This window comes from Ambystoma mexicanum, chromosome 9, assembly GCF_040938575.1.
Source record: "Ambystoma mexicanum isolate Mex_15411 chromosome 9, UKY_AmexF1_1, whole genome shotgun sequence".
NCBI classification, from domain to species: domain Eukaryota; kingdom Metazoa; phylum Chordata; class Amphibia; order Caudata; family Ambystomatidae; genus Ambystoma; species Ambystoma mexicanum.
The window spans coordinates 900,942,973-900,966,715 of NC_090931.1; the positions used below are offsets into that span (position 1 = coordinate 900,942,973).

The 23,743-nt window shown below is 47.7% G+C and overlaps 1 protein-coding gene across 5 annotated transcripts in view; it reads right to left on the bottom strand.

Annotated features, from left to right (window-relative positions):
- DIP2A (disco interacting protein 2 homolog A) overlaps positions 1-23,743 on the bottom strand; it is a 2,340,120-nt gene that overhangs the window by 1,851,891 nt on the left and 464,486 nt on the right. For all 5 annotated transcript variants that reach the window (XR_011274713.1, XR_011274712.1, XM_069616034.1 and 2 more), the window contains one exon: positions 15,436-15,527. Coding sequence is in view for 3 of the 5 variants with exons in the window: in XM_069616034.1 (XP_069472135.1) it covers positions 15,436-15,527 (92 nt within the window). In the remaining 2 variants the exon portion in view is untranslated. The remainder of the gene's footprint in view (positions 1-15,435; positions 15,528-23,743) is intronic.

Below are 23,743 nucleotides of genomic sequence, written 5' to 3' on the forward strand. Positions count from 1 at the left end.
GACTACTTTTATGCATGGGTTCGAAAGGGGGGCCCATGAGCTTAGCTAGCACCACATTGAGGTCCCATCCTGGCGGTGGGTTCGAAATAGGAGGGTGAAGTCTCTTTACTCCTTCCATGAAGGCTTTAACTACTGGTACTTTCCACCACGATACCTTGTTATGGGATGTGGTGTAAGCCGAGAGGGCTGCCAGGTGTACTTTCAGAGAGTTAAAAACCAAACCTGCGTCCAGCATGTGGAGCATGTATGTTACAACGTTGGAAGGAGTGCAATCAACCGGGTTGATTTGTTTATTCTGGCACCAAATAACGAATCTTTTCCACTTGTCAAAGTAACAGTGCCTTGTGTTTGGTTTCCTGGATTCTTTTAGGATGTCCATATACCTCTGTGGTAAATTGAGATGCCCAAACTCTATGACTTCAGGAGCCATGCTGCCAGGTTCATTGAGTTGGGTTCCTGGTGCACTGTTTGACCTTGTTGCTGGGACAGTAGGTTGTACCAGGCTGGGAGTTTGATGGGCTTGCACACCGCCATCCTGCGTAGGTGTGGAAACCATGGTTGTCTCGCCCACATGGGAGCAACTAGGATGAGCGTCATCGATTCCTTGTTCATCTTGTACACCACTTTCCTGATGAGAGGAGTTGGTGGAAAAGCGTACGCAAACATCCCTGACCAGTTCATCCACAGGGCGTTCCCTTGGGAGTCTGGCTGGGGGAACCTGGATGCAAATCCTGGGCATTGTTTGTTTCCGCTTGTGGCGAATAGGTCTATAGTGGGGAAAACCCCACTGAGAGAAGAGATTTTCTACGATATCTCTGTGAAGGACCCATTTGTGTTCTTCTGGGAGGGAGTCTCTGCTTAAGGCATCCGCTAGGGAATTGAGCTCCCCTGGAACATGTTGAGATGACAGGAAGATGTTCCGTCTGAGTGCCCATGTCCAGATTTTCTGGGCAAGCGTGGACAGATTTGGCGAACGAGTCCCTCCTTGTTTGTTCAGATAGAACATGGCTGTCGTGCTGTCCGTCCGGATCTGCACCGACAAGTTTAGCAGATGGGGCTCGAACGCCCGAAGCGCTCGGAATACTGCCAGAAGCTCCAGCAGGTTGATGTGGTTCTTGGCTACTGAGTGAGACCAGAGACCCTGAGCTGTGTGGTGGAGATGGTGAGCTCCCCACCCAGTCAGGCATGCATCTGTAGTCACCACTGCTTGTACTTCGGGATCGTAGAAGGGTTTTCCCCTTGCGAGATTCTCTCTTGTCCACCAGTGTAAGCTCTGTACGAGTGTTGGCGAAACGACCACTAGATCGTCCCACTGACCACTTGCCTGAGACCACTGTTTCGCCAACCATTCCTGCATGGGACGCATGCGCAGACGCGCGTGTGGGACCAGGTAAATGCATGACGCCATCATGCCCAGTAACCGCATATCTTTGCGTACCGTTATTTGTTGACCTGACTGATAATGTGGAATCTGCAGTAGTATATTCCGAATTCTCTCTTCCGAAGGGAAGGTCAACCCTTTCTGAGTATCTAGGATTGCTCCTAGGAACTGTTTTGAGGTGCTTGGCACCAGACTTGATTTTTTCTCGTTGATAGAGAAGCCTAATTCGTGGAGGAGGTCGATAGTCCTCTGAATGTTTGACCTGCAAATTCCTGGGGTTTCCCCCGTTATGAGCCAGTCGTCCAGATAAGGGTACACTGGGATTGCCTCCCTGCGTAGGTGTGCAGCTGCCACCGCCAGTACCTTGGTGAATACCCTTGGTGCTGAAGTTATCCCGAAGGGCAGTACCTTGAATTGGTAGTGGCGACTGTCTACCTTGAAGCGCAAGTATTTTCTGTGGGATGGGAGCATGGAAATATGAAAATAAGCATCTTTCATATCCAAGGTTGCCATGTACTCCCCTTTTTTAGGAGGGGGATTACCTCTTGTAGCGTGGTCATACGGAATTTTTGGGGCTTGACATACTTGTTGGCAGGCCGTAAGTCCAATACTGGGCGCATTGTCAAATCTTTCTTTGGCACAAGGAAGTAAGTTGAATAGATACCCTTGTTTACCTGGTGTCCTGGGACGAGTTCTATCGCGTCCTTTTCTAGCAGAATGGCGATCTCCTCGAGAAGGATCTTCTGATGTTCTAAGGAGTGTATTCTTTGTCGTGGAGGGTGGTTCCGGGGAAGCTGCAGTAATTCTATACAATATCCTGTGGACACTGTTGACAGCACCCATCTGTCTGAGGTGATCCCTTCCCAAGCCTGGGTGAAGTTGGAAATGCGTCCCCCTACTGGGGTTGCGTGAGAAGGGACCCTGAACTGAGCGTCACTGTTTTGGTGAAGGCGTGCCCCCTCCCTTGTTGGGGCTGCCTCTGCCTCTTCCACGACCTCTCTTGTTACCCCTGCCGTAACTTTGGGTAGACTGCTGGTTGTTGTTCCATTGTGTACCCTGTCCTTGGGCATAGTTGCCTCTTTGTGAATTTTGGCCGCGTGGGCGACGAAAATTACTGTTCCCCCTCTGGTTAGGGGGTTTGTTGGTAAGCTGGCCAAGGGATTTGAGAGTCTCGTACTCGTCCTTGGCATTCTTAAGTGCGTCTTCGACCGCTTTCCCAAACAATAGATCGGGTTCCACCGGCTTGTCTATTAATGAAGCCTGGGTTTCTGTCTTGAACCCCGACTGCCGTAACCACGCAGGTCTCTTGATAACAGTACTTTCTGCTATCAATCTTCCTGCGTTGTCCGCGGCGTCGAAAGTTGCTTTTAATATGCAACCAGACACGGCTCTCCCCTCTGCCGAGATCCGAGCCAGCTGGCCCTTTAACGGTTCAGGAACAGAGGCTATGAGCGCCGCGACCTCTTCCCATTGATGGCAGTTGTAACTTGCCAACAGGGTGGTGGAGTTTGCGATCCTTGCTTGGTAGGCGGACGTTGAGGCTACCTTCCTGCCAAACCCGTACAGTCTTTTGCTCTCCTTGTCGGGAGGAGCTTCTGACGACGATAAGGGTGTCCCAGCCCTCTTCCGAGTGTTGGTAACCACTAGGGAGTCTGGTTTAAGATGTCCTCTTATATAAAGAGGGTCAGACTGGGCTGCCCGAAAAAGTTTTTCGACTCTGGGGTTGACGGCTCTGGTGAGGTTAGGATTCACCAGGGATGGATCTATTCTACGTTGGATGGATTTAAGGATAGGGATGGTCTGAGCGACCGGCCTCCTCTCTCCCACCAACTCTTCTGCGAAGTCCCTTTCTTCCTGTACACCGTGGGTGTCGATGTGAAAATGTTCTGCTGCGCGAGCGAGAACTTCATTAAGGAGGGGCTGGTTATCAACTGGCGAGTCGGTAACTGGGGCTTCACTCTCTACCGGGGAATCTACTCTGTAAATTTCCTGCTCATCTTCTACCTCCTCCAGGTCCTCATCATCCGCATAGTATTCAGTCCCGGTTTGTTCCTCCATACTTGTAAACTCCTGGTCCCCTTCAGGGAAAGGCTGTCCTTGGTATCTGGGGTGTGGAGTAGAGTATGGAGTAGAGTAAGGCTGCACCTCGAAGGGTTCAGGTCTTTCGAACCGGGCTTTTCTACTTAGGGGGATAGGATCAGAGGAGCCTGAGGGTGTGGCCCCTTGAGGGTCATACGAAAGGAAATGTTCTGGGTTTTTGTCATAAAAATCAGCTAAGGAAGACATCCTTGACATGACCCTGTCTATGTCTTCACTGGACCATTCTTTGGAACAGGGTATGACTTTAGTAGGCAACTTAGAGGACTTATCAAGGGTACCCTTGCTGGATGTTGATGTCCCAGTAGATTTAAGTGTGTCTGTCTGCTTAGGGTGGAAGGATGGTCATACAGGAGTGGAAGGCTGTGCTTTCCACTGTTTCCCCCCCTCCCCGTGCGTGGAAAAATGTTTTCCCTGCCCCTTGGAGGCCCCAGAGACTTTCGACGCCTGGCGTCGAGGGTCGGGAGAGGTATCTTGTTTCGAGCGTGGGGCCTCGCTGGTGTTAACTGCGGCCTCGGTCTCCTGGAGCGCGGCCTGGGGGTGGAAGTCGTCTACGTCTTCCGACGATCGAACTTCCGTTAATCTAGGGAGCGAGGCACTCTTGGCAAGAGTGGATGATTGCCTTGCGTCATGAGGCGATCTCGATCGAGAGCGCCCAGAGGACACCGAGTCGGACCGTTCTATCTGTGCCTCTTTCCGAGAAATCGACGTCGTCGAGGTTCGGTTGGGTTTAGTGTGTTTAGTGTGTGTAGGGTGTGTAGCGCTTGCGTCGCCGGGGGTCTTCCCCATAGCCGCCCTGCCGGACAACCTTCCGAGGTCGGGGACCTGCGCTCGGCAGTCTTTCGACGCCGTAATGCCCTCGCCGTCCGAAAGTACGGCGTCGCTGCCATCGCTGAAGGCGCCCTCCGCTGCCATGGCCGCCTGCCTGGCGTGGTGGGCCCAACGCTTTGTCGAACGGTCCTTAAGTGTCTTAGGTTTAAACCTACTACACGCTCTGCAGTTGGCTTCGGGGTGGTCCCTTGGCAAGCAGAGATTGCACGTGGCGTGCCTGTCGACCCAAGGGTATTTGCGGTTGCACTTGGGGCAGAATTGGAAAGGGGTACCCTCCATACGCACCTTGAGGCAGCGGGCTGGTAAGTGTAGGAAATATATAAGGTGTACCTATATACCAAGAGTGAAGAGTATGTACCACCCCCCACTCTCCCTACTTGCAGGGCCGAGGCCAGCGGCCTACTAGGCCCGGGCCGAGGCCAGCGGCCTTCCGAGGCCCAGATCCGTCGTGCAGCAGCCGACGGTCGATGTCTTCTCCAGCCGTCGTCGAGGGTCGACGTTGGGGTGGGGAAGGATGTCAATAATAATGTTAATCTTCAATAATTAGCAAAAGTATGGCTAAGGCCAGGGGACTCCGCAAGATGCTTCCGACCAGTATGGCGGAAAAAAACAATCTGAGGATCCTAGACGCGTGAGGGATCTTGGGTACAGTGGACGTCACACTAGGGATAGTATTACTGGCACGCCTGTGTCGACGCCCATTTTCGAGTTTGGAAAAACAAACTGTAATACTCCGCAGCTTCCACTAGATGTCGGCCTATGCACAGCATGTGATCTAAGCAGATTCCACAAGCCTCAGAATATATATATATATATATATATATATATATATATATATATATTTTTTTTTTTTTTAGGACTTATGAACACACTGAAAAATGAATCTAGCAGGTAGTATTATCACACAACTCTCTAGAATACAAAGATATACACTCACCATTAGGATAACTTAAATAACATCTGTTAACTTAATCAAGCAAAGGAGGTAAGTAAACCAATCACAAGAACTTAAGAAGTCTAACTCTAAGATGAATGGGGCCTTGTGCCCAAAAGTAACAGAGTCCAACACAATGCGACTCACCAGTAGGAGTTCTCTTTAGAAAGAATGCAATGGGCTTGTGGTGGTGATTCGTTTCAAACTACTTCAAAGTTTTCAACAATTTACCAAAGAACAGGTAAGTGTTCTCTCTTCCAGACCCAAGGCTAACCTAGGAGCAGGATACCCAACACAGGTTCGACAACCAAGGGTGAGTTGAGGGGAGACAGGAGGCAAAGGGACCTGTTCCCAATGTTATCCTATGAAGGACAAGTGGTGGTGGGGGTGCGGGTGGGGGAGGGGGAATTGGTCATCGGCAGACAGGTACACTGATGCTTACTTACATTCCAGGCTCTGATTGTCCCAGATGTCTTTGTGGATCATCTAGGGGTCGCTAGGGGCTCAATATTTCTACTTGTTCCAGTGGGAGGTGGCAAAGAGTTGCGGGTTTGAGGATTATTCGAGGATTCTTCTGGTTGACTGTATATGCAAGTTGCAACCACTAAGAGAAGAAATGCAGAGTCCAACGATGCAGGCCTCCTTCGGACACTTAACTGGATGGAGGAAGGTGCTTTCCCAGTGACGATCATCCTTTGCAGGTGATGACAGGTGTCTTTCCAGTCGTGGTCAAAGCAGCTGCTCCAGGAAAGGTTCCCTTGAAGGTGGGAAGCTGGATTTCAGGGAGAAGGTGACTTGTCACAAGCTGGCGACCACCAAAGTTCCAGACTTAAATGAGGAACAGCGTTGGTTCTGGTGAGGTAGCCCATGAGAGAGCTGGGCAGCCCACCATGCAGTCCAGTGACACTGCCAAATGCTCTAAAGGGCTGGATCCTTGAGAAGACGTCAAGACTAGTTGGTCCCGCTAGTCCACAGGCTGAAGCACCGGTCAGGGTTTTCAGAGAGCAGGCAGAGGAGATTGGCTTCTCTGGACCAGACACTTCACTGAGCCAGATGGGTCATCAACTGTCTGCTCTTCAAGGGATTCTTGACTCCAATGTAGATCTCAAGAATAGCTACAGAGATCCCACTTTGATCCAAGATTCGAACTGGAAGCAAGTTCAAGCCCACCAATGGTATGGATCTGCACCATTCAAACAGCCAGTATCTGTCCAATCAGGGACAACTACTGGTTTCACATCTGCCCGTGAAGCAGACTTTCCGGCAACAAGGATGTGGACTGGGACTAGACAATCCCAGCTATCTTCCAGGGCCAGACACACACACAAAGGCTCCCTAGTCTGCGAAAGCAGCAGCTTTCCCGGGCAAGAGTAGGACCTTAAAGGACTTTCCTGACCTGAGAGGGCAGGAAAAAGGCCAGACTACAACATAGCCACACAACAAGTGAAAATCTCATGGCATGGCCATTTTATGGCACCAGCCACGTTTAGTAGCCATATGCGGTAAACGTGAAAGTGTACACCTAAAAGAATGCAAACCTGGTACAAATTTAACTTCTGCCACCAGTTTGTCTCTAGGCACATAAAAGTAACCCAATATTGTCTGCGTAAAAAGCTAGGGTGATACAAAAGTATCCCCACTGCACTGCACTGCAAGGTCCTATGTGCAATTGTAAAAATACAAGAATTCAAAAGGGATACAAAGTTACCCAGTACTGATATAGTCTGAAGGATTGATCAGTTTCCCCTTAAAACGTGAGCAAAATGCAATGAAAGTGAGGCAGAAGGCTTTACTTTCCTTCAAAACGTCAGGACAGGATCAAAAACACAGCAAAACAATAAATGGGGTGCCATAGGAAACTATGGAGGGAAAGTCACAAAAAGAAATTCTTTCCTAAAAGCTCTTTAGTAGATTCTGGGAGGCAGGTTAGCTACCTCCAGATTTGAATGTAGCAGGGTAACTTATTGGTGCGACAGGGTAGAGCTGGTGCGACTCTTAGATATAATGAAGGGAGCAGGACCGAGGAAACAAGTTGTCTACTGCAAGTTGAAAAGATCTGAAGACAATGACAGAGGGATATCGGAGGACTGTTGCAGAAACCAGCATTGCCTCAGCCAATAGAACCAGCATTTCAGACCCTAAATGAAAACCCGACAGGGGAGACCCTTTGCAAGGGTACAACCAATTTGATGTCCTCTTCAAGATGCATCAGTATCCCCAGGCTGAAGGGCTGTGCAATTCACAAGTACCACCTAGAACCAGCTTTTCTCTCATGAAAGTACTTCTGCCTGGAGCCTGGAATCTTTGGGGGCACCCTCCGTGCTCTTTGCAGTGCTGGAAATTGCTTTGCTGACCTTCACCATAAGGGCATACAGACAATGTGTGGGGTCAATGCAAGAGATTCATCTGTCCAATCATCTGTGAGGTTCTCTGTTCCTTCATGGACAGATCCAGGGTTGAATCTACTCCAGTCTTAGGTCTCAGTCTAGGAACCAGCAGACTACTGGCAGTAGACTTCGTCGAACCTGGAACCAGCATGAACTAGGCGGTGAGGAGAGCCTTTCTCAGCCATTTACTATCTACTCGGGGTGTTTCTACCTTTTTGGTAGTCCAAGCGGCTGAGATTGCATAGCCATTGTACCACCCCTGTCCCTATAGGGTTTGCGTTGGCCGCAAAATCCTACTTACCTTGGCGCTATACTGGAGAGACCTAGGTCTTAGTGGCCAGGTGAGTACTCTCAGGGTATGGACTGTAGGGGTGGTCCCTGCTTCCTAAAATTACAATTTGACTTAGCCCACTTAAGTCATATTCTGTATTCTGTTTTGGCTCTGGACCTGCAAACTTTGTTCTGGACCTCTCCTGGCGTCTCCTAGTGCTTCTCACCTGTGACTAAAACTTTTTGGGACACCTAAAGACTTTAAGACATTCCGGTGTATAGGGACTGGACGTCTGACACTAGCTACACTGCGCTTGAGCAGCCTTACAAATGTAAGCCCTAGTATTTGAAACTCCTAACACTTCTGTAGTTTAGCAGTTCCAGTATATGGTGTTATCTGTGTTAAAAAACGTAGGGTGTGACCAATAGAGTGTTATCACTGTTATACATGTAAATATACATATATGAATATAATTGCCTTTACTTACCTTTCATTTTGTAAATGATGCCTCGGTGTAGCTGTGTAATAATAAAACAAATATTTTTTCTTTACTTGCCTCTGCAGCTCATTGTATTCATCTTCTTTCCGTAAGATGTACTGCACAACGGTATCCATTCCCTCTTTAGTTCAGCCTGACTGCTCAACCCTGCTACCTTAAGAGAGAATGGCTCTGGTTGAGGGAACCTTGTTACCCTAGCTTGGCTTCTCTACATTCGGCATCTGATAGGAGAGAATTTCATTTTTGGGGATTCAATAGTCCTTTTACTCTTCGGGACCCCCCATCCCCCTTCCCCCCCCAAAACCTTTTCCCCCTTCAGTCCCCCTCACCGCCCTCTTTTGTCTTGCATCTCCGACATGATGTGGGTCTTGGGCGAGGGGTTCTTTTTATGCACCTCATTTTGGCCCTTGGGTAATTTTAACAGCCTACATTGTTTTTGAGGAATAAACTCGTAGTAGCTGTATATTTAGTTTTGGCTACACCAAGGGTGCACGCCAGTTTACTGGATTAGTAGCCCAATATACCTTATTGGTAGCCATTGGGGAACTAAGGTATTTTTTTAAGACTCGCTCTCAACCATTTCATTTAGTTTTTGTTAATCTCTTTGTATGGAGAATCATGAGGCAGGCTTAAAATGACTGGTGTGCACACATCGGCTTACTGTGAGCCCAGCCATGCATCCTCCGTGGTGATTTGGGCTGATTTAGAACTGTCTCTGGGCCGGCCATTTCACATCCTTTGTGGGTGGTCCTTGGTGTTGAGCAGTTTTAGGGACCAAAATGATTGGCTGGCCATCTAACCCTTTCTTTTAAACCCAATTGCGTGATTGAGGGAGTGGGGGGACTGGCTTATGTTAGGCCCCTGTGTGTGCGGGATATCTACAGGAGACCTTTTGCCTATACTCAGTTTTACAGGGCTGCAGGTTTAGCTACCTGCTGAGAAGATATTGGTGCAGGAGAGCTGCTGATAAATTTTTCAGACCAAGTCTGCCCACTCTGGCTGGGTTTGCGACTCCGTTCTAAGATCTGGTTAAGATTTTCAGTTAATGGATGTCCTTCTTGGGATGTCCTCTTCCTCCAACTGGTCCTCCTCATTGGCTAAGCTTACCACGATAGGAACTTTTAAGCTGCTTAACTGCTGCTTTCAGTTTTTACCACCTAGGCTGTGCACCTTGATGCGGGAAACTGCCACCACTGCATATCCTGCTCGTTCTTCTGTCCACCTGGTGCCATCTTCGCCATTGTTTCCATTTCTGACTTGAGGGTCCTGTTTCTAGGAAGGGTAATTACTATTCTTTTCCACTGCCTGGTTCATCTTTGTTCAGGAGTTCGAGTCCCTGGCTTTTTGGATCCTGTAAATCGCATTTGGAAAGAAGAGCTTGACTCCCTAACCAGACTTTCTCGGAACCATCACTATGAGTACTTCTCACTGGGTTGGTGAGTTATACTTGATACTTAAGCCCTCAGGGGTCCCTATGGTACATGGCCAAAGATCTTTGCAGGTATACTTCTGCTCTCTTCCCCCCCCCAGCTCCCTATTGACTTGCATTGGGGCTGAATCCTGCAACTCATCATGGGGCTACTGGGGAAAAATCCTGCCTCTGGAGCTCTTCCTTAGGGTCTCCTCTGGAGTGTACTGCGGCGGTTGTTGCCTTATCCTCACCTGTGTGGTAGAACTGTGACTTTCCTTCTTTTCTCCCCATACATGCAGATGTGCCTACTAACCATGCTCTGTTTATTCCAATGGGCAACTTTGAACTCAAATGAAACTCTTCTAAAGTGACTTTAGAAGTACTAATCTGGCTCTGCAAATATTTCCTTTATCGAAATTGGGTTGAGTTTTAGGTCAAAGACTTCAATTATAGCATAGAGATTTTATATGTATGTTTAAAGTCTTGTATTACATTTGTGCTGTGCCTATATGAATGCCTGAATACAATCTCTCTATTTAGCGTTTTCCTCTCAGTGTTAAGTGCTTGTGCTATTCACCTAAATGTATCCTTTCTTTTGCTGGCCTCTGCAGAATTATTGTGCATTTACTCCTCTATCGTCCCGTTAGGTCCTAACTTTACTTTGAAATGCACAGTGCATATTCATGATGTCCTAGAGCTTAGAAATATTAGGACAGTGTTGGTGTTGGCAATTGGGATCCTGTTGTGACTATTAATCATGTCTTTTTCGATCCGCACCTCCTGCTCCTCTCGTCAGTAATTGACATGGGTTCATCACTAGATAATAGGCTTGACATTTATTTTAAGGGTGGAATGTGTCTTGACATTTATCAAACACTGTACTTTTACTATTTTTTATACCCAAGTATCTATGCGAACTAATAGAGATGCATGTGTAATTTAATAAAGGTATATCTTTTTCAGTATACTAGTATGGTGGTGTTTCTTAGGTTAACTGTGCACTAATTGTACCTCAATGTCCGCCACATCCCCTACCTGGAGTTAATGCAGACCTCACTGCCTCAACTGCCTCCTCTATAGAGGCTTAATGTACTTTTTTGATTGCGTGTACCTGTCCCACCTCTTAGTCAGATGGTTGTTCAGCCCTCAACAGAGTGGTGTACAAAAATATCCCTAACACATCTTGACAAGATGACACAGCAAGGGCTTGCTGGCAATAAGGAGAGAAAATACTTCAGCGTCTGGAAGCTCATTCTGGATGCCATAAGCAGCAGTACAGCAGTGAAGACTACCTCCTTTGAAGTCGCACAGAGAAACATGTGAAGCGGTTACAGTAACTCTGTCCAGATTCAAGAGGGCACCTTTTTAGGATGCTTAGACAATCCAGAATGGGAAAGGTTTTCAGGTCACTCAAGAGACAGGAGCGAGCCAAGAAATGAGCCAAACAAAGAAACCGTTGTACATACATGCTAAAGGGAAGGAGATACTGGAGGAAGGCCTCCACTGGTCAAAAGGGGCAGAGCTTTGTGGGAGATGGCTTTGCCAAAGTCTATTCTTGCGTAAGTCCTGGCATCATTCAAGGTCCTTTTGCTGCTTAACATTAGAGAAATATAGCTTAAAAACATCCACAGATATACAAAATTATAAGTTGGGGTGACCCTGGGCGCACGGATTTACTGTGATTTTCACGAAGCTGAAATGTTTGAGGGAGAAAAGACCAAAAGTTATTTTACCGAAAATACCTTTCGGTTTTCTCTCCCCCGAATATTTCAGACTATCCCCTTGCTCCCCACCCCCTTACATGCCGATAGGCGGCAAAGCTCCTTGTGTGCCGCCATCTCCAGCATCCATCTGCAATGCTGGTTCCCTTCACTTGCGTGTATGGGAACCGGCGCCGCAGGCCCTGCTATTTTGTTTTTTAAAACTTTATTCAGACGGGAGCGGGAGACACTACCCGCAACCCCCGCTCACATTACAGTGAAGAAGGGTGCTGCCCTTAATTGTAATGGTTTGTATGGCATATTTGTTCAAATATTTAGGCTATACGAGATTTTCGTACAGCCAAAATTCGGTCAAATATGCCATAAATTTATTTTTCTTCAGTCTTTTTGGGTGTTTCCGGACCACCAATCAGGAAATATGCACCATTCAAACTGAGTAATTGTCCAGTCCAGGACTGCCAGCTCAAAGTCACTTAGGATGTCAGTAAAGGTACACATTTTGATTAGGGTGTATGGACCCCTACACCAGACCATGCTTGCTGCTCCTCCCGGGCTCTTCCCTAGTTTTTGATAGATTTAGATTGTTCTTGGTAAAATACTGTGATTCAACATGTTGTGGCATCTTCAAATTTCGAGTTTGGATTTCAGAGACGGAAAAAACTCATCTTGAGAGTTCAACCTTGTGTCAAATGGTTGCGACATGAAGACAAAAGGATGCAACCCTTTGGTATAGTGCAACACAGTTATTAGGAATTAAATGCAAAGTTGGGCAACTTAAAACTGGACTCAGAATAACTCTTACTTGCTTAAAAAAATAATATTAAAACTTCTTTCAAAATAGTGTCTCTGAATTTCTCCAGAGTGTCAGGCTGTTAAGCAATTAAGATTCCAACACCTTCGTAATTCCTGCTTTTATTGAATCCTTTGATGGGTGGACCAGTACTATTAGACCCACTGGATTTGTAGCATGTAGTTACCTCGAAATTACCACTTCAAACTGAGCGGTTGTGCAAAGTAAGGTCAACAGATTATCCCTTAGGTGATGTTGCGATAGAGGCACTACAGTGTTTCTTTTACTAGGCTCGGGACCACAGGCCCTGGTTCTGTTGCCCACCAGCCGCCCTTTCTCAGTTTCATCCTAGACACCCTGAAGTATACATCTACAGAGGCCTGACTCGTGTCTGGACAATTTCAATTTTCTGAATGTCTACTCAACACTTTCACATGCTTGTTCTTCCTTCACCTTACTCAGAACGGTCTTGTAGATGTTGCTCGTGTTCCGGACAACAGTCTCTCCTCTGCCACAGTATGTTCTCTGCTTTCTTCAAAAACTCCTAATCTCTCACGGTCTCTTCCAAACTTTTCCTGCTTTACTCTCCATTCTTTCTTCCCTTTTCCAGCACATTTCTATATTCCACTTCCACTGCGGTTTCTTCCCTTCACCTTTTGATTATCTCCTATCCCTCCTGATCCTCTATCCAAATCCGTTTTCTCCTTTATTTCCTGATCTTTAACCTCCTCCTTTTCCTTCTCAGAATTGCCATCTCCAGCCCAGTCTCTCCTGCTTGTCAGCGTCTCCTTCACCTCCAATATCGGCGTCTTCGCACTGCCCCTCTAGCTGCTTTTAACTCCCGTGCCCTGGCTTTTGCATGGCTGTCCCCTTACCAGGAGCTGGGTTACCTCTCAACCCCCCTGGCCCCCAAGGGTTGGCACGTGTGAGAGATTCACTTCCTGTTCCCGGATTGGCCAGGTTTGAATTACTCTAACATTACTTGTGTTCCTACTTTATTTGCACTAGTGCTTTGTGCAGCACAGGAAGAACCTAGAACAGGCCAGTAGGCATTTTAGTTTCCAAAGCACTCACACGATCAGCCGCTTGAGCTCAGCACTGCACTACACTGCTCTGGCACGGCATCCATGGCCGTCTCTGCAAAACTCATGCTTGTTCCCGCCTGATGCTGCAGCAGCGAGCCTCCTTTCTCGTCTCTTCTCCCAATGCACTTTTGGCTTGCAATTAGAATGGTTTCTACTCATGAGGCATAACTGAAACTTGCATGACCCACACCTGTATCTCTAGTCATCATGCTGCATTTCATCTCTTAAAGGGCTAATTGGTACAGTAGTATAGAACAGTCTACATACTGAGCCTGATGTTGGGGGACAAACAGAGCCTTCTCCCAAAACTGGCCCAGGGATCCAGCATTAGCAAGTGGTGGCGCACACTGCCGTACAACCATCCCCACACTTCCAAAGTGTCAGGCAAAGGGAAGTCTCACAGTGGCAATTACAAAAACCTAGCGGTGACATTTGAAATAGTGCACTTCAGAAGAACTTCACAGAGGCTGTACCTAGTGGCCTTACATAACAGGTTTGAATCATTATGAGTGGCTGTTCCTTATCAAACAGTTTTGGTACAGCCACTCCTTGCAAGCATAAAGTAAGCTATCCAACAGCACTTTTCATTGTTAACTAGAACTGAAAGTAAGGCCCTGAGGGAAGGGAACTCTGAGGGGGAGTTGAAGGTTAAGGAGAAGTGGGAAGCGGACATGGGACGTCAAATACCGGGAAACGAATGGCCACAGGTCTGGGATTTGGTCCGGAAGACATCAAGGAACGCCCGTTTCCAGTTGGTCTAATTTAATATTTAATATTTTACATAGGACATATGTGACTCCGGTGTACTCCAGGCAATGAATAGGGAACTGTCGGATGAATGTCCTAGATGTGGTACGTGCAGGCTGGGTTTTGGCATATGACATGGCAGTGCAGGATAATAAATGAGTATTGGGACAATGTTATTAAAGGAGTAAATGGGTTGTTGCGGGACCAGATTGGAACAGTGTCCGGAAACTTGTCTATGTGGTAAGCTCCCAGGGGGGAAAAGCACAAAATACGGAACAGAATGGGCCGGTTCTTGCTTATCCTGGCTAAACGTCGAATGGCAATAGCATGGAAATGCCCACAAGGCCCAGTGATTAACCTATAGCGAAGGGATGTTCGGAGGTGGGGAATGCGGAACAAGCGATTTTGCAGAGGGTGGACCCTGAGATGGAAGGGGAGGATTTATCGATCCATTGGACCCAATTGCTGAATGACCTGTCAAAGGACAATGATTTAAGAACGCTGTGAAGAAGCACAGGTAGGGGTGGGAGGTTGGGGGTTATGGATGAATGGGGAAGACATGAACCAAGGCACTGACAGCGGACCCACCCAATCCTCAAGGATACCATAGACTTTGTAGGATTGCTTGCTGTGACTGATGGAGAGAATGGAAGCCTGGAGGGCTAATCTGGCAACTGGAAGGGGAGGGTAGATGGGGTTGTTGGGGTTGTGAATTTTCTGATACTATTAAAGTTATTAAATGTGTTGGGGGAGCAGTTACGGGTTCTTGGGTTGTTATTATAAAATATCAATAAAGAGTTTTTTAAAAAAGAAAAAACTAGAACTGAATGCATAAAAGGGGGAAAACAACAATGGAAAACCCAGAGAAGCTGCAAGGAAGTGTTTTAACAGACATTTAGCACAACTACTGCTTACCGGAAATATACATACCTTAAAGGCACCAACTGGTCCCTAACAATGATAAGAACAAATGCCGACGGACAGTTCACAGTGGTACAGTTGTTGCTACATTCCCTTGGAATGTCCGAGTATGAATAGATGTTAACAGTCAGAGACGTATGAGCTGACTGGATATATTCCCTGTAGTGTTGACGCTTTGTTGGAAAATGTAAAATTAACACAATGTAGATCATGAGCTAACACACAGTTCCCTAGAAGTGGGGTTAAACTTTGGGTGCTGGACTACCAGGATTCTGATCAGGAAGTAGTAACAATCCTGTGCTAAAGACTACCTTACCCTGAGGAGGCTGCACCACCTAGGATACATGAAGTAGAACTTACCCGGTCTCCTGGTTTCAGCAGAGGCTCGTTCTTACTGCTGAGCTTGTTGAGCAGGGTGAAGGCCAGCTTCATACTCCGACTCCATAATTTACCTAAAAGTAACAAGACAGCAAGAAAGTAATTGCAACACCAAATGTATATCACCCACAACACACCCAGGATAACTAGCAACTGCCTATAAACTAGAGATAGGATGCAGAGGAAAAACTTGAAGTCAATTATAACCCAAAGAATGCCCACAGAGAGGCTAGATACAACCAAAGACTGAAACATGGAGCTCAGGAATAATCAGGCCAATAGCGCACCGAAAACCCAAAATAGGTGTCATTGACGTGATTCTTATCACCTCTATCCCCAAGGCCTTTCTTCCACCTTGACGGGAGTGTCCTAGACGCCCCCCCCCTCCACCTCCTAGTAGGGGCTGTGGTAGGACTAGAGAAAGAAAAGCATACCAGTCACTGCATCAGTAAAGAGATTAGTCAACAACCCCTGCAGTAGACGGCTAATCTCACATCTGCCCAGGAGTGGTTTACTAATGTCACATTATATTTTAATGATGGTCCAATGTTCAAACCTTACAGTAACAGTGTATTAAATACATGCACCATTTATAACATACCCATACACAGTTTTTCAAATAGATGCCCCTTAAAGTTCATGTTCAAATGTTTCTGACAAAATTCTCAGTAATGAACACTCAATGGATGCTTCTTACAAATCATGTATAAAGTAAATCTTTTAATTTTGTGAAATAAGAAATAAAGACACATTGCTACCATTATAGTCACTAGACATAACACACTTAATATGCAAAAAGTAATTAATGAGTTAGCAGCCATATTTGCCAATGCCTCCAACTGAAGAGCAATCAATCCTCTCGGGGGCATACTAGCCATTCCAAATCTAACTGCCTGCCTCTTCAGATCTCACTAGACAACCTCAGAATGATCTGCCCTTTCAATACGCAATACCTCTCCTTTCTTTTCCCAGTGTGATGAAAAGATGGGTAAAACACAATTCATACTCACTACTCTTTAGAAGGTAAGGAGATTAATGGAAGCGGGAGCCCAGAAGCCTGTGGTCTTCACAATCCGAGAACATTAAAAAATATATAAAATATCACCTATCAAATCACCATGGTCTCTTATCAAAAAAGCTGCAAAAATAGGAAAAATTGCTTCAGAAAGAGTCACTGTCAATTGCGATCAACCACTGTGCCAGCATTAGCCTATCAGGAATAAGATTTGCTCATAGGTGATGGGCTACTTTGCCATGGGTACAAATGTAGAAATACTACCCATGCAGCTCAGTCAGAAAATAGTAGGTCTTCATAAAGAGTCTTCCTGAGACTCAAAAAGCCAAACATTCAATTTAGTGGCTTTACAAAACCAGGCAAGAAAAAAATAACAAAAGGAGGGATTTAGCCCCTACATAGGGTCTGCATGAAGGGAGCTTCCACTCTGCTTCTGGGGCCTCGGCCCTTCCCCTTCTGCCTCTTCAGGACTACATCCAGCTTATCTCCTCCTTTCTCCCTTTGAAGCTAGGTGTTTCATAGTCACAGCACACTGCGCAGCTCACCTCCCACCAATCAGTGTAAGGAGTAAAACACTGCTGAGGTAATTTTCTACCAATCAGCATTAAGAGCAAAAAGCTGCTGAGGTCACTGTTACTTCCTACCAATTAGCATTAGGAGCAGGACGCAGCTGAGAACACGGTCTACCAATCAGTGTTAAGAAAAAAATGATGTTGTAGACATCCCAATACAGTCAGCATTTTACAAGAATATGTTGCTTGAAACTAATTTACGAGATTAAATACTTCCTCATTGCCCCATGATTATCCGCTAGAAAACCTCTAGACTACGTACATCTGCTCTGCTCCATTAATGAAGTCACTTGGCGCACTTCCCAGACTGAGTGGGGAGCTGGAAGCGGGTCCCAGAAACTTTGTTTATTTCTTGTTTTACAATGTTCAAAACATAGGTGCTCATCCCAGACAAAGAAAGTAAACATAATTCTCTGTTCTCCATGGTACTTTATGAATTCATTCGCATTGCCTCTCTGAATGTAATTAAAAGGCATTCTAAAACTGTGCTCGTGTTTAATAAAAAGGACTTTGTACTTGCATGAAACCGTTCATGGCTTGGGAATATCGCTCAGACCCCAAGCGCTGCATCTGGCTAAAACTGAAAATACAGGTCATCATATAGAGGTGTCATGTAAAGATTCCATGCAGTTGCTCACTATAAAGGAAATACTAGGGTGATAGGGCTGAACTCCATGTTGGGGAGTTCAGCTGTCCCGTGAAACCTAAACCTCTTGCTTTTTCCTGTTTGTTTCTGGATCCCTGACCTTATTTTGTGTCAAAAGGACTTCAACTAAGGTCCCCCTACCACTGCCACCCTTTTTAATGTGCTGTCCTATGATAACTGTTAGTAAGAAAAAAAAAACACTTTTCACAGCTTTCCCTCCTAGACCTCAATGACCCAACTTTTAGCTATGAGTTTAATCCTGTCCTGACGTATGGAAGTAAGCAAAGCTCTTTTGCTATGCTTACCTTGCTTAGTTCTGTTTTGGGGGCACTGCTCAGTCTCTAATATTACCAGGGCAGGGGGACGATCTTCCTTTGCAAAATTAATTGGTGTTTTTAAGCTGCACACATCACCTTGCATATAATCCCATGAAAGGAAAGTCCTTTCCCAGGCAAACCCAGAGTTTCCCTAGCTTAGCAGTGGTGAAAGCATCTTGCAGAATGTGGGCGCTGGGATGGTCTAGTCCAATTCACACTCAGGCAGGGGTATGTCTTTTGCTGTGGAGATCTCGGGCAAGAGGGTGTTACACTGGTTGGACAGACGCTCACCAGTTTAAATGGTGTAAATCCTTATCATGGGTGAGCTGGCGGCGAACATGGCTGGAATTTGGGATAAAAAGGAAGAGTCCTGCATCCATACGTCAGATTGTCGTTTCAGCCTGCTCAAGGCCAGAGGACGTCTAAGATATCCAGCATTACCTCCAGCCAGGTCCTGGTGAAACCTGCATCGCTAGATTGATCTTCTGATAACCATTGTTGGTGCTTCGACCCTTGGGCTGATGCACAGTCCGGACCACTTCAAGAAGATCCAGCCCCTTGGAACCTTCATAAATGTTCATGAACCATGCTGTGCACTGACAAGCTCCCACCATGGCCCCTCCGATACACCAGTGCTAGTTCCAAGTATCTGCTTGGAACTTTACAGGTCACCAGTAAGTGGACCAAGACCCGTGCTCCTGTAGTTGATGCTCTCTACTCTACTGCTGGAGTAATGTGTTTGGTCTTGTCACATTATTCGCCTGATCTCTGTTTCTTTGCTGTTGATAGTTTCCATTCTGTCCTGGAGTATCCAGTCATCGTGGGACATGTGGTGGTCTGCATCCTGGGGTACCAGCCATCCAGCTTCACAGAATCAGAACTCTCCAGTCAGAGCACGGAACCAATGCCTAGCTCGACCTAATCCCCAAAATGACCACTGCTTCTGCGGCCCCTGTACATGCCCTGTAATGGAACCAACAATCGAAGTAAGTGGGCCTAACAAATCTAGGAACCATAGGGGTGGTTTCTAGTGGAGTATGGGTAAGAGGGTTGTGCTTGCACACCCGTTTCCACTCACCACTTCCACCATATGGTTGTACAGGCACCAAGTCCTCACCTTACCTTTACCTTGCCTGGTTGTGATCTGTGGAAATCTGGCCAAGGATCCCTCTGGACTTCCACTAGAGTAGTTTGATTGGAGAGGACCCCTAATCGTTTGAACTTAACTTTGTTTCTTCACCACCGGAACATTTTATAAACCTGTTGGCTTTGCCAATACGGGTTTCTTCTTTTTAATACTGCAAAACTCTAAAACAGGTACTTATCCGGAACCTTGGACTCTTACTGGCTCTAGGCCCACTTACCTCAGCAGGGAAGGGCTTCTCAAGTTATAGGGGGCTCATAACCATTGTTTTTACATAGATTTCCTTGATTTAGATTTGTGTTTACATTGCTTTACTACTTGGAATTTTCCCATTTCACATTTGAATCTCTTAAATGTCTTAAAAGTAAAGTATGGGTGACCTCTAGCGAGATCGGCAATGTGAATGTATATTTGTTTATAGTACTTATTTAGTAGCATTACTGACCCATAATGTTCACTGCTTAGAGTGTGCTAAGGCCTTAAAAATAGTGTACGTTTATACTTAATAATTTGATTTTAGTACTCAGTGTCCAACAAAGTTTGGGAATTTAACATTGCATGTACTCCTCTTGCATATTCCTGCATTATAATATTGAGAAGGTACTGCAAACTGCCATGTTTAAACAAATGTTTCTTGCTTGTGCAAGGCTTTAGACGTTAGTGCACATGTCTTTGCTATGAAGGCTCTTCACTTAGTTGAGATGCTCGTCTTCACATCTCCCGCTTCTGACAGGTTTCCCTCTTGGCATATAGAAGAACAAGTTACTTTCTTACCTGGTAACGTTCTTTCGATGGGATGGTCCGACGACGTATTCCATATCTATGACAGGTAATCACCACAGCTGTGCTGCTTCGGAAACTTTTCCGGCGTCTGCGTCCTGCGTCGATGACGTCGATACGCCGACGTCGAGGACCTCCTCCGACGTCCGACGTCATCCGATGTGATAAGTAGGACGCACGACGCCTGTAGCCTCAGTTGTAGTTTTTTCCCCCAGAACGTGTGACAGAAGTCAACTGCCAGTCAGACACAAAGCCTTGCGGAACGTAAGCTGCAATCGCAAAAGAAATTCTGCAGCGGGGAAGGCAGGGCGGGAGCGATATGGAATACGTCGTCGGACCATCCCATCGAAAGAACGTTACCAGGTAAGAAAGTAACTTGTTCTTCGAGGGGATTGGGTCCTCCGACGTATTCCATATCTATGACAGACTCCCAAAGCAGTACCAGAGCAAGGAGGAGGGAAAGAATTTATAAACAAATATAGAATAGCCAATCAAATAGCAGAGCACAGGACCGCCTTGCCAAAGGCCAGATCCTGCCCTCTGATGGAATCGAGGGAATAATGCCGTACAAATGTATGTACAGAAGCCCAGGTGGCTGCATCACAGATGTTGCGAATAGGAACACCCCTCTGCAGGGCAGTAGATGCAGCCATGCCCCTGGTAGAATGGGCCCGCAAGCCAGCCGGTGGGTCCTTACCCGCCAAGCGGTAACACTCCGAGATGGCCAAAATAATCCAGCGGGACAAAGTCTGTTTCGTCACAGCTTGCCCCAAACGCTTACCAGCGTAACCAATAAAGAGTTGATCGTCCACTCTGACCCGGGACATGCGTGAAACATAAAAGCTTAAAGCTCTCCTAGGATCAAGCCTATGGAGCCTCTCCTCTTCCTTACCAGGATGCGGAGGAGGATAGAATGCCGGAAGAACAACCTTCTGGGCTAAATGAAATTCCGTCACTACCTTCGGAAGAAAAGAAGGACGAACACGAAGGACAACCCTGTCCTTGTAGAAAACAGTGAAGGGTGGCTTAACTGAAAGTGCCTGTAACTCACTCACTCTGCGAGCGGAAGTAACCGCAACTAAAAACACAGTTTTCAGAGTTAACAGCCTCAAAGGGCAAGAATGTAAAGGCTCAAACGGAGCACCCATAAGAAACCTAAGAACAAGGTTTAAATCCCAACCGGGCACCAGGAAAGGTGACGGAGGGAACACATTAGTGAGCCCTTTCAGAAACTGTGAAATCAAAGGGATCTTAAAGTAAGAACACTCATCAGACGAGCGCTTAAAGATGGACAGCGCTGCCAGGTAACCTATAATGGTACCCACTTGCAAGCCCCTGTGGGCCAAAGAAAGCAAAAAGGACAGAACCATGGGGATGTCACAAGCAAAAGGATCCACATTCCGAACTCTGCACCAGTCGCAGAACTTACGCCAACGGCAACGGTACAGAGACTTAGTTGCTGGCCTTCGGGCCGAAAGCAACACCTCCATCACGTCTTCAGGGAGGTCCCAATCCCTATACCTCAACCTTTCAGAAGCCAAGCGTGAAGGTTGAGGGATCTGACCTCTGGATGGAGAACCAGACCCCCCTCCCGTGAGAGCAGATCGTCTCGGTAGGGAAGACGACGTGGAGGGCAGATGGACAAGTCGAGAAGGTCCGGGTACCACGTCCTCCGAGCCCACGCCGGAGCAATGAGGATCATCCGGGAACCGAACTTCCGCAACCTCCGCAGCACTTGCGGGATGACGGGGACTGGAGGAAACGCGTACAGCAGCGGGAACGACCAATCCACCACGAACGCGTCTCCTAAGGCCCCTCTTGGAGGAAATTCCCGCGAGCAGAACCTCCCGCACTTCCGGTTGACACTGGAGGCGAAGAGATCCACTTGAGGGGTCCCCCAAAGGGCGAAGATCTCCAGGAGAATCTCCTGAGCCAACTCCCACTCGTGAGAGATCGCGCTCTGCCAGCTCAGAGCGTCCGCCGTCACGTTTTCGACTCCGGCCAGATGAACTGCCGAGACCGAAACTTCCTGCTGGATGGCCCAGAACTCGAGCTGCATCGCCTCCCTGCACAGAGGAAGTGACCCTGCCCCCCCCTTTTTGTTGAGGTAGTGCATGGCCACCGTGTTGTCCGTCAGGATCAGGACATTCCTTCCTCGCACAGTCGGCAGAAAAGCCTGCAGGGCTAGCCTGACGGCCCTCAGCTCCAACAGATTGATATGGAGTCTGGACTCCGACGGAGACCAACGACCGCTGACTGTCAGCTCGTTGGCATGAGCTCCCCATCCCGTGAGGGATGCATCCGCCACGATCGTCACCTCCGGCCAGGGAAGCCAAAATGGAGCCCCCTTCATCAAGTTGCCTTCGACGGCCCACCACAGAAGGTCCTGGGCGACCGAGGGCGGCACCTGAATCGGGTCCGACATACTGCCGGAGGACTGCGACCATTGCATCTTGAGTGCCCACTGCAAAGATCTCATGCGCAGGCGAGCCTCTGGCACCAGAAGAATGCAGGATGCCATGAGGCCGAGCAACCTCAAGAACTCGAACGCTGGGAGCGTCTGGGCATGCTGAAACTTGTGCACCATCTGCTGAATGTGAAGAGCCCTCACCTGGGGAGGAAAACACTGCCCCAGGGAAGAGTCGAGCACAGCTCCGATGTACTGGAGCCTCTGCGTTGGCGTCAAATGGGACTTCTTTAAATTGAGGGAGAAGCCCAGCCTGTGGAGGGAGTGGCAGGTGATGGACAGATGATCCAGGACTTGCTCGGGAGAGCTCCCCCTGATCAACCAATCGTCCAGCTAGGGGTAGACGTGAATCCCCCCTTGCCTGAGATGCGCTGCCACCACCACCATGAGCTTGGTGAAAACCCTCGGGGCGGAGGTCAATCCGAACGGCAGGACCCGAAACTGAAAGTGTGAGTCGCCAACCGCGAACCTCAGGTACTTCTTGTGCTTGGGATGGATCGGCACATGGAAGTAAGCATCCTTGAGGTCGAGTGACACCAACCAGTCCTGAAGCTGAAGGGCCTGGAGGACTTGAGAGAGAGTAACCATCTTGAACTTGTCCTTCCTGAGGAGTTTGTTCAAACCGCGCAAGTCCATGATGGGTCTCAAACCCCCGTCTTTCTTGGAAATCAAAAAATAAGGGGAATACCATCCCTTGTTCCTCTCCGCTACAGGCACCAGTTCTATAGCGCCTTTCTCCAGCAGGGCTTGAATTTCCTGCGCAAGGAGCGGATCCGGACACTTCAAAGAGAGGTTCCCCGGTGGATTGTCGCGAGGCCTGTGCCTAAAGGGAAGACAGTAGCCGTGGGCTATGATCTCCAGAACCCACACATCTGAAGTAATGGCTTGCCACTCTACAAGATGCTGCGCCAGCCTTCCCCCAACCGGCGAACCATGGGACATGGCCTCAAGACTGAGTAGGAGCGGCTGCGGCGTTACCCGAGGGCAAAGAGGCAACTGCCCGAGCGGCCATGGCACCACGGGTACCCTGTCGTCCACCTCTGGTACCCCTGCGATGGCCTCTTTGACTGCCAGCTCCTCTCGCTCTACTGAAGGATGAGTAATAGCGAAAGGAACCACCCCTCCACTGCTGTCCCCTAGGACGAAAAGGCGGAGGTTGGTGAACTGCAGCGCCCAACGACTTCGCTGCAGCTTTTGAGGTCTGCAACCTCTCAAGGCTCTCGTCAGCCTTGCTGCCAAAAAGGTGTTCACCATCAAAGGGCATGTTGAGGAGCCGGGACTGCACATCAGGAGCAAACCCCGACTTCCGCAACCACGCAAACCTGCGTATCACGGTGCTCGCCGCCATG